This window comes from Parasteatoda tepidariorum, chromosome 4 (assembly GCF_982258835.1).
Source record: "Parasteatoda tepidariorum strain Cologne lab strain chromosome 4, Ptep-v5.0, whole genome shotgun sequence".
Taxonomy (NCBI): domain Eukaryota; kingdom Metazoa; phylum Arthropoda; class Arachnida; order Araneae; family Theridiidae; genus Parasteatoda; species Parasteatoda tepidariorum.
Window position 1 is genome coordinate 122,140,066 of NC_141758.1, and position 12,282 is coordinate 122,152,347.

At 29.8% G+C, this 12,282-nt stretch overlaps 1 protein-coding gene across 1 annotated transcript in view; it reads left to right on the top strand.

The window, feature by feature from the left end:
• The first annotated feature begins 1,132 nt into the window (after positions 1 to 1,132).
• The window catches only part of Pkc53E (Protein C kinase 53E), a 56,447-nt gene continuing 45,297 nt past the window's right edge, over positions 1,133 to 12,282 (top strand). The window contains exon 1 of the mRNA XM_016059539.4: positions 1,133 to 1,415. Coding sequence (XP_015915025.1) covers positions 1,225 to 1,415 — 191 coding nt within the window. The 5' untranslated portion in view covers positions 1,133 to 1,224. The remainder of the gene's footprint in view (positions 1,416 to 12,282) is intronic.

Sequence of the window (12,282 nt, forward strand, 5' to 3'; positions counted from 1 at the left end):
TCTATAGATCAGCATTTCTCAACTAAATAGTTTTATTCCTCTCTCCTTAATACGCATCATTATGATTCATAAGCGATTCAAGAAATTTTCAGATCGCCAAAGTGGAATTTTAATCAGCACAAAAGAGAGCCTCGAATCTCACCCGTTAAAGTTCGAACGGATTTCCGGCTTTATCATTAACAAAGGGTTTTATTTTTTAATTTTTAGTTTTTTTTTTTATAATTGTCATAGAACAGTAGACCTAATTTTTGAGTGCACGACTACTCATGTTCAACTCCGCAGCCTTGTCATTTTGAACTCAATCCAGAAGACGAGGGAACACTTAGATCGAGTATTGGGAGAAAATTGCTTTTGTGGAGAACTTTTCGATGAAACTAACCCGCATTTGCGTTACATAGAGAGGAAGACCACGAGAACCTCCCACGGTTAGTCTGACGGCAAAGGGAGTTTAAACCATGATCCTTCTACCAGTGAGGATATTTCACGTGGTCAGTGCAAGCCGGTGTCAGAATTTTTATCTACCAGCCATTGGTGGGATTCGGTTGGCCTCTGAGCGGCTCTAACAAATGGTTTTATATGATAATAATTGCCGACGTGAAATAAGGATTAATTAATTTTAACTCGTACAAATCAGCATTTTCTCCATGAAAGGATTGTGCGATACTCCAATACATTTCGAAAGGATCTCAATTATATACATAAAACTTTCGTTTATCGGAAACTCAAAGATAATAATCGCCAATTTAATATACAAATAAATAAATAATTTTAATCCTCTCAAATCAGCCCCACCAAACAGAATTAAATCCGAAAAAATTGTGTGGATTTCTCTTCCCGCATCACTAACACGAAATTTAAGCGTTTGTCGGATTCTTATAGAAAATAATCGCCAAGGTAAAATACGAAAAAAAATTTATCCTCACAAATCAGCCTTTTCCCCACCAAACAGCGTTAAAACCAAAAAAATGCGTGTCTATCTCTTCCTTCACCGCATCATTAGCACGAAAATTACGCGTTTTCAGAAATTTTTAAAGAGAAATAAACGCCAAGGTGAATTTCAAATTCAATATTCCATTGGCGAAGGATGAGTGGAGAAGATTTGGCGATAAAACCGATCGAGAAAAAGGCAGACGATTATGAATGAACCATCTCATCCTTGGAAGTCGCCGCTGGCAGCGCCTCCATCGAATTGTATCTGAGGTTGCGTGAAAAGAGCCGGAGCAGATGCGGGAGATGATGAACAAGATGGCGGAAGGCGATGATATGTACCGTAACAACGACGCCACCCCTTTCAGGTCGAGGGCCCGGAAAGGGGCCCTCAAAAAAAAGAACGTCATCTGCATCAAAGACCACAGATTCATCCCCCGCTTCTTCAAACAACCCACTTTCTGTTCACACTGCAAAGACTTCATCTGGTAAGTACAGTTCTCTTAATGCTCGATAAAGCGAGTGTTCGTTATAACCGTATAGTGAACTTATGAATGAAACCCGTTTCGACAGGAGGTTTTTCGTTTTTTTTCCTTCCTGATTTAATTTAAAAATTCTAATTTTTCAAAGAGGAATTAAAAAAAGAAAGACATAAAATGGACTATTTTGTGATACTCTAAAAATATATAAAATTAAAGCAAAATTGGGAACTAATGCTATTATGGTGGGCAGTGTATATCTGCTTCGCGAAAAAAAAAATCCGTACAAACTCTTACCGAAATGTATCGTGGCAATTTATCATTTTAATTAATATTCGAACGGATTAATATTCTTTAAATTCAATAATCTAATCCCATATTTTTTTGAACATCCTATTTATTAGATAGTTTAAAAGGAAAAAAAAAATGTTTTCCTCACAAATTGCCAATAAAATTTTTTTTTTTGTGTCATCCAATTGAAATCGAATAAAAAATAAATAGAAAAGGAAGATTTAACTCAAATGTATAAATAAAGTTAACATGCTTAACTTTTTTTGTAAAAGCTATTTAAAAAATAATATGTTTCAAATTTTATTTCGAATGAATGTTTAAAAATTATAGAGGAAAGTATCGAGGAAAAAAACAATTTATTTAATTAACCTCACATTTTTATATCAGATTTCCAGTTTCATACTCTGAAGTAATTATCTCGAATAAATAATTTCGATGGTCATAAATCTCAAAGTGTTTTTCATCATTTTAAAGAGGTTTCCGATGATCATCTTTGTTCTTTCCTTTTTTGACAATCCGACGAGAGTTACAAAACTTTTTGTATTTTTAAGAGATTTATAAGCGTTTAATATTTTTAACATTTCAAAAAAAAAATTTTTTTTTCCAAATGAACTCGATAGAATTTAATTAAAAAAAAAAAAAAAATTCCTCGAGTCTTACAATCAGTTGCAACAAATCTGTCAATCGATGTATTAACAACTGAAATCAGTAATAAAAAAGAATAATTTAATCAGGAATTACATCACACTTAAACCACAAATCAGATCGAAATGACGTTATTATGGATTCATTAACTCACGCAGTAAGCAAGAAAATTCACAAAAATTGTTTCTAAGGATGTACTAAAATTCACGCAAAATGCGTGCTACAAAATTTCGACCACCAAAAAAGAGCTAATAGTTTTAAAAAAGTGCTATACGAAGGATTTTGTGCATCGTTATTTTATTTCCCGACTCACTCATTGGCTACCTGCGATTCTTGTTCAATCATTCATAAAATACTTATCAACACAATGTTTTGTCCACATGATGTTATTCAAATCATTCATTTTAGGAGAGAAGAACTTGTTTAATAAAAAGTTGACCTCTGTAGGAATTGATTGTTTAAACCGACACTGTATTAAAGATGAAATTAGGTAAAAAAAACTCATTCATTGAAAACGCCTATAAAAAGTGCAACAAAAAACACCCTATTATCCGATATGGCTATTAGATCCATACACTCAATACTTTATAAACCAATGGAAAAAAAACTCATAATTTTTAATTAAAAAATTGTGATGTGCATCAAGATTACTAAAATTGCATGATTTTTAAAATACACATAAACTGCAATTCGTATAAATGATAAAAGTAGAGTGCACAAAAAAAAATGAATAACTTTTTTTTCTAAAGATCGGATTTCTCAGGCACTTATTCTTCATGGTCTAAAGGAGCTCAACTATGATAATTAATTTGCCCAGACGATATTTTAAGTTAAGCAAAAACGCGCGTTCTCTAAATCAGATAGCTTTGAATTTCTGACCCATAACTGCAATCGCAAAAGTATAGTCCCAATAGTTTGGTCAAGAGAGCTGTCAAAAGTTTGAATGTTATTTTAATTTTGATGCGCATTTCGTCAGATTTCTAAAACTTTTTAAATGAATTTAAAAATGTTTGAATACAATTATAAATTTTTTTAAAATCATTACCTATTATTTTTTAATTGATAATAGTCGGAAAAAGTTTGAATTGTTAGTTCAACAAATTTTTACATCGTTTTAAAAGATTGTAATTTTATAGGGCAAATAACAAATTTTGAATTAAATTGTTCGAATAATTCCTGAGAAATCTAATTTTTTTTTAAAAAATAGGATATTTAATAAGCTTCAATCATTACGTTTCAGTTCAAGTACTTGAAAGTGTGATCATTGAATCAAGAGTTATTCAAAGTGATTCTTTTTTTTTTGTTGCTTTGATTCTTTGCTCACTGTATAGCATTGATGCGTGCTTCAATGAACTATGCTTAATAGTATTATCGTTACTGTAAAATATTAACCATACTCACACTTTAACTGCAGCCTGGATGGTAAGGGTCCATGCACAACAGGTCGTGACCCCGACAGCTGAAGACTCCTCGTGCAGTAAATGGTGACTGGTGTACGTTAAATCTGTTGGGTCACAAAGTCTTCCATGTTCCCGTAACAAATATTACCTCTGGATCCAGGAGTTTCCTTGTCTTCTGGATTGGTTCAAAATGACAAGGAGTAGTCGTCAACCCGAAATTGGGTCTGCTGTGCAACGATGGTTATAATATAAATGGCATTTGAAACTACTTAAATTTCGTAAGAGATTTAACAATAGGTTTGACATAGATAGCCTTTTCTATTCTTGATCAAACATCATATTATGTCTTAAATGTCATGAATGAACTCATTATATTTGCTTTAATGTAAGAGGAGAAACAAAATTAGAACCTAAAAACAGTATTGTTTTTTTTCACATTGAAAACACTATAAATGACGGAATTATTTGGATGTCGGTTACCCTGCAGATTATTTCTCATCAAAAGTTTCATTTTTTGAAAAATAAAATGCAAATAAACCAATGGAAGAAAATGATGGGAGATTTTTTTTAAGTACCTCTAAACGTGTTTCGAAGAAAAAGCTTTTTGAAAGAATAAAAGTTTTTCCTTCTGTTTCTTGCTTACAAGATAAACTGTATAAGAATTTATCTCATTTTTTTACTATTATTGTATAAAATTACTAAATAGAATTATGAAATATTACTAACAGCATTATAGCAATATAAGCACACCGGACAAAAAAATTAGTCACCCTTAGAGAAATCATGAAAAACATCATTTAATAGCGTGTAACACCACCCCTGGATTCGGTTAGGAAGTGAGTCCACAAGGTACGTTGAATCCAGTAATAATCCACCAAATTGCGAGTATTTCGGCGTTTTACCTGTTGTTCCCACATATATTCAATGGGGTTCAAGTCAGGTGAGGTAATTGACTATCTGAGTGTCTGTAAAACCAGTCAGAGATTCTTCCAGCTCCATGAAAAATAGGGGCAACAAACTTTTCATGAAGATGTTGATTGGAAAGGCAACATCCAGAATGTTCAAATAAACATCATGTTGGTGGCCACCTCAGTGAAGATCCATAGTAAGAAAAACACCGCATACAATCAGGATGAAATGCATCTTTTGAATAAAGGCTGTTCTAGCCGCCTGTGTTCGACTCCCGTCGCAATGTTTTCTCAGGAACCTTCATTTGTAAACTGAAGCAATTCCTGTCGGCAGCGAGTTTTTTCCGACCACAATTCTTATAGACACGCATCGAAACAACTTCATTCACCGTATGAGCCAAACACATTTACACTCCTTTGATCAACGTCACCACGCTATTTAACGGTTCATCGGTGAGCTTATTTGCCGTTATCATATATGGCAACGTTACTTTTAAAAAGTAACGAGTAAAAGTACAAGTATTTTTAAAAAAAGTAACGAGTAAAAAGTAAAAAGTTCTTATTTTAAAAAGTAACGAGTAAAAAGTACAAGTAAAAGTACAAGTACTAAACAAAAAAAGTAACGATTTAAAAGTACATTTCTAGGAAATCGAAAATTCAAAGTAAGCTAAAATTTTATTGAATAATATTCTTATGTTCCTTAATGTTTTTGCAAAATTGTTGTTATTTATTTATTTTTAATTTTCAAAGTTATGGGCATTAATTTATTTTTAAATTTGGAAGAATATTATAATATAATTTTATAATTTAATCGTATAATATAGTTTTAAAATCAAATATAATTTTTTTATCAAACTTTTTATGGATTTGCACGAAAAAGAAATTTTATCTATTGATTTTAATTTTTAGTTTATTATTTTTATTTATTTAAATTACCATTGATTTAAAATTGTTTTACCCTGTAGAAACACGTTTTAAAAGCACAAACATAAACAAAGCAAACACGGGGTTTCAGATAGCTTTGTGATCTTTGAGCTAGTAAAAAATAATTGAATGTGCAGTATAAGTTGAAACAGAACAGTCTACAGGTTTATTTGTAACAATGGCTAATGCTGAAGTCATGCGAGAAAATCATTTTCCGAACATTTCTGCCTAACGGAATAAAAAAATTTGTAAACGAATTTTAGTATCAGCGGCTAAATTAATACCTTCGAGTTTTCAAGAGTTAAAATAGTAATTATAATAGTTTTCAATAGCACAAATAGTTCTGAAGTTCTTAGAGATTTGACTGTGCGTAGTTTGACAAGGTCGGGCATAAACATAATTTTAGTAAAAAACGTATTTAGTAAAAAATGTTTTTAAGACAAAAATGTATTAGTGAGTTCAAAAAGAAAATTGAAAAACGTAATAGCAAACTCCAACATTTTTTATTTAAAATGTATTAAATAAATGCATAAAACTCGAAAATGAATGAAAATAACTTGCTAATTAATATTTTCATTATTCATTTTGCAAAATATTTTGCAAAATAATATTATTCATTTTGCAAAATAATTGCATTTTGAAAGTGGTGTCACTGAGTCTGCTGCGAGAATTTCTCAGAACGTGCTTAGCCACGCTGAATAAGCACTCCACGGGAGGTCAAGGTATTTAAACACGAAGTTAGCTGTGAATGCATACATATTGCACATTAATTTTATAAATTAAAAAATCATAAGCATTTTTTTTAATTAAATTTTTTTTCTCTTTTTTTTAGAAAGCTTACCGAGTTTTAGAAAAAAGTAACGATTTCATTCGACATTTCCGTTACAAATACTTGTACTTTTTCCCTAAAAAAGTAACGAAAGTACAAGTAAAAGTACTAAATTTAAAAAGTAACGAAGTACAAGTAAAAGTACGTACTTTTTACTTGTACCGGCGGTACAAGTAACGAAAGTAAAAGTACTGCCATATATGGCCGTTATAACATAACAGCAAAGTTTTTATGCGTAAGAATTTTAGATAAAGTGGAATTTTGAACAATAATGGTCTCACTGCGTTAAGGCAAATTTGGATTTATAAGAAAGCACTCTGCTACTGGATACTCCCTAATCACCACCCTTGATATATATTTTTAAAACTATGGACAAAAATCAAGATAAAAAAAAAACCTCGTAGTCAAAAGGAAATTGCTATTGAAATCTGACAAATCACTTGTGACAAAGTTAATGTGAAAACATTAAAACAAGTTTGATTGTCGGTTGTGAATGTGTTTCATTTAATTTCTTAACCCCGCGTTTTGTCATACAATCTAAAAGTTTTTGATCTGGTTTTTATCAATTCGTCATATTTTTGTTTTACTTAAATAATATTTTACTCTATTGTAAACATACTATTCCTTAAATTAATATTTTTAAGGAATATATCTGTTAAGGATGGTCTTTGTGGAACACACTTCATATTATTTTTCGAATATTGATTTTTTAAGGATGATCGAACTCATGGAATCATATTATAATTTAATTTTCGTACTTGAATGCCAGCAAAAAATATTTGTACAAAAAAATAAGTGCTCATTTGATAACTTTAATAGGGTTTAACGGAAACTCTGTTTCTCAAAAGTATAGTTCTTAATACCACTCATTTAGTAAAAAAACACAAAACTAAAAAGAAAATTTAGCCGAATAAATGCTCTAAGTCATGGGTCGCCAAACTGTTTTGATCATCGACCCCTACATAATTTTTCGAAATCTCCATCGATCCCCATAAAAGTGATTTTCTGTTAATTAAAAATAAACCCTATTAGATACTGTGTTTGTGAATTTATTTTATGATTTTAAGCATTTATTAAAGTAATAGTACATTGTAAAACACAGTAGTTTTATGAAAAATACATTAATGTTGAAATTTAAATACCTTAATATTTATTAAATAATAAGTAATTATAAATAAGTAGAAATAATAAGTAAAGTAACTACAGATTTATTGCTTCTTAATCAATGAAATGGGTGTGCCTTGTGTTTTTTTTTTTTTTTTTTTTGCAAGGTTCGCTATATTAGGTTCAAAATTGGTCAATTTTAATCTTAAATCCCCTCGAAACTCAACATTCAATTTATTTATGTACTTAGTAAAGATTGAATTTACGTGACTGAAACCGGCTTCCACCATATGGGAACTTGGAATTGCTAGCATATATAGCTGAGTTTTTTCATAAAGATTTCCATATTTTTGCATTATATTTCTATTTGTCCAGAATTTGCTTATTGTGGAATTTTTAAAAGCGTGCTTCAAGATCCGATTATGATTCAGCAAGCTCATCTTGCAGGTTGATGTCCACGTTTTCAATTTGAGCAGAAAATGGCACTCTAATCCAATCAGGGATGTCTATGTTTTCCAAATCAACAAAGCGCAGTTTAAAATCGTCGCTCAATTTTTGAGGATGACCTGTATATATTTCCAAGTCTTCTTCTTTTATTTCTAATAGTCGTAGATTTGAAAAATACTGATAATCCCTGCTTAGCAATGAGGATCTAAATACATTTAATTTTACTTGGAAGCCTAACAGTATTCTTCGAGCTTCGAGCTGATTGTATTTTTTTACGAAAATTACAAAATTTTTGAAGATATTATTATTTTAATTTGATATGAGTAGTTTAATTTAATTTCTAGTTAGTAGTAAACAGCAATAATGTTGTTTTATTGCTGTTTACTGCTAACTGGAAATTAAATTAAACTTATTTCATACGAAATTGTTATTCTTAAGAACAGTTAAAGATACACATCAGATTAAAATAATAATATTTTCAAAAATTTTGTAATTTTCGTAAAAAGATACAAAGTGTGCTATAGTTTTGTCGCAGGCTGTACTAATCCATATTATTAATGCTTACCTTCTTTTTTTACATGTATTGATAATTAAAATTGATATCTAAACTAAACGAATGGTTTTATCGAAACAATAACTAATTATCCAAAACTATAAAAGTTTTAATAATGACACTGTTCAATACTGTTGTTCAATACTGTTATAATATTCAATACTGTTCACAGTTTGCAAAGATAGCTGAAACTGAATATGATATTTGCGTTTGTAGCGTCAATGCTCGTCACACGTGACATTTGGACAAGCGCACATATGTATATGACTTAAAAACCAGATGTGCAGAGTTCGTGTCACTGCGTGCTGGTACGTAAATACTTGTTTCACCCAAATAAATATACGTTTATTAATTTATGTTCTATAAAGAAACTTATATTAAGTCAATTATAAAAAAAATCCTAAATTTTACATACTTAATTAGGTATGTGTGATTTGCGTATTAAGAACTGTTTTTTCTTCGACCCCCAATCGAGCCTTCCGATTCGGATCGACCCCCATTCGACCCCCTGGCTCAGATCGACCCCCGCTTTTGTTAAATAGACCCCTGGGGGTCTATATAGACCACTTTGGCGACCTCTGCTCTAAGTGGTGTCAGGATAATATTACCACATATTGTAAAAATACATTTTAATTACCAAAATTATTATGAAAGCAGAAATCACTGAGCTTTTGATGTTCCCGTGGTAAATTTTACCATATTCTGGTAGTTATGACTATACTTTCTTTTTTCAGAGTAGTTGTATTGATCTTGTCTTGAATTTTTTGTTTTCTCGTCTGAACGTGTTCATAACACTTAAAATTATAAGTGATTTGTTTAAAATATTTGTTGAAATAAATAATTAGGGTGATGGGATCCATCACCGCTAAACCCACCCTAAAAACACCATTTAACCCATCGATGATCGGGTTCCTTCCTTCTAAAATCCAGCAAAATTCATATTTCATCACTAAAAAAGGAACAGTGAGCATTGACGGGTAAATAATCCTTATAATATCCTGCTAAGCAAAACTTCAATGGGCCTTGACAATTTAGAATCCTATTCAGATCGATCTCTAAAAAATAGGGCATTGAAAGGTTTTTCTATAAAATACAATTTAGCAAAGCATCATTCTTAAAGTAGGAACATTTGACGAGATGTTAGTTCCCATGAAAGTAACTTCAATGAAAATTAACAATTCCTAAACTGCAGTTCGATGGCAATATTTAACTTTCTTGTTTATGCTTCAGATTTTTGGAAACACTTTCAGAATGTTGCAACCGATTTGTTAAAACAGTTTGTATTCAGCCAAATTCTATTTTTAGATGAGGGCGGGGAAAAAACAGAAATCATTTAAATTTGATAAATGATGTTTTCAACTGAAAGGATTTTTCTTTTTAGCAGTGGTATTAATTGTAAAGGAATTCACACAGTCGGTTCAGTTATGACATATCATTGGAAGCTCTCTCATTTGTCACATTTAAAACATATATTGTCTAGCTCAGATACTTTCAGATGAATAAGAACTGTATAATAAGCCTGATTCACACATAGTATTTGGCCCAAATACTTTTAGGCTAAATAGAAACAATGAGCAGATTAGGGGTTTGGGAAAAAGTTATTAAACCCTATTTTCTTAAACTAAGCAAAAAGTTTTACTGAAAATCCCTTTAAATACGTCATGGATATTAGACTATTGAAAATGTATTGACGCTTAAAGTACATTTTACTACATTTAATCATAAAAAAGTATTTTTAATTAGGATAATAATTCATAACAATTAATAACGTATAATAGTTATAAATTATATTGTAACATCCTCACAGAGCTTATTAATGCGAAACAAGTAACCTGAAACTACTTATTTCCTTTTAATTATTACACTTTTTTGTCCCATATAAAACAAATGAATTAAACTTAATGAATAAACGCACAGATTTTTTGAAATTCCATTTTTTTAATGTAAAAAAAAGCAGACTATATATTGAAAAACACATTGTTATTTTTAATTCTCGATTATATTCGAGTGTGAAAAAATATAGCAGCATAAAATACAACGCCGCTCTAATTTTTTCGAGTGTGCACAGTTTAGCGAATTACGCACAAGTTGAATAAAACTATCTGAAGTGTTCAAAGGAATGTATTTGAATGGATGAATACTAACGATTTTGAACAAAGGAGAACTAATAGAAGGACATTTCCACAATTACGTGACAAAAAGATTAGGAGACCTTTCGTTCGACGTACAAAGCTTATGAAAAACATCGAAGAAATATGTAAGATTAATTGTTAAATCATTTTGTTACGCGCTAAAACTACACTTTCCTTAGCATCTATAAAGTAATCTATAAACCATATTTTTAAAAATATTTTCTCAAAGAAATATTCAACTCACTCTGTTCAAAATCTTGAATTTGTTAAATAATGTTAAAAAGTTTAAAAATTAAGAAATCACTTGCGTCATTTCAAGCATTTTTTGACCAGTATTAAATTAAAGAATAAAAAATAATAAATATAAAAAAATTATTTTTTTTACTTTGAATTATCTTTGAACGTATTCTACGAATGCGTTCAAAATGTGTAGAAAAAGTAGTGGCCTATTTTGTCCCTGATGATGATTATCTCTGCGGGAGAAAAAATGTCACATTTTAAGTGAGTTCTTTAATGTATTAAAAGGAGATCCTAATTACGAGACACATCAAATATTCCGTGTTTTATTTTGCGCAATAAAATGTGAAACTCAATTCTTCATCATTTTATACCTTTAATGTTTAGTTAACACATCTAAAAATTAAGGGGTACCCTTGCAATGATTTTTTTAAAATAAAGCTAAAATCATATATTTTGTGGATGCTTTGCATACTCATTTAACTTATAATCAATAATTTACCTTAAAAAAATTATTAAACTTTTAAATTTTTTTTAAATTTTTAAAAAAATTGAAAAAATTCAAAATTTTTACTTAAGGCCTTTTTTTTATTTTAACATATTTAAAAAAAATTTTCCTAGTGGTTGCAATATTCATCTTAACAATTTTGTGCATTCATTTGTTGTTATATCTGTTAGAATATTTTTTATAGATTATTTTGTAAAAAAGTAGGAAAAAAAGGTTAAAAATTCCTGTTAGGTATATATAACATGCTATAAGAATTGTAATATATCATAAAATGCTTATTCCATGCACAGTTTAAATAAGTGTATTATACTTAAGATAAAAAAATTTACATCGAAGCTCTATCTTGAATGGAAAAAATTCCTTAGGGATTTAATTAAGGTTAAAACACAAAATTATAATCTATGAGAAAAAGCACTGCTGAGCAAGTTTCTATATTAGTGTAATTTAAAATCATTCATAACATTTTTACAAATGCAGATAGAGAGATGATGTTTATTTCAGTGCATTTGAAATAGTTTGAAGTTTTATTATAAGCAATAAATTTTTTTCAATATTTGGGTCACTTTTTGGGTACCCCTTAAAATGACTTCATAAAAATAGGATTCATTTTATTTACACCATAAGACTTTTAATTGATCTCAAAAATAAATGGTTAAAAGTACCGAATGAAAAAGAATATCTTTCCTAGGCCTTTTTGGGAACGCACTAACAACATATTAGGCTTATTCATTTTTTATTCTTTTGTATAAATTACTATTCGAATACAATATTGTGAGTAGGCAGTAAAATTTCTTTAAACTTCATAAGTTTTCAATAAACTTTGTCGCTTTAACTCATTTTAAAAAGGCGATTCTTTAATTGAGCTTAAATTAACTTTATGGATATGATTAATTTTTCT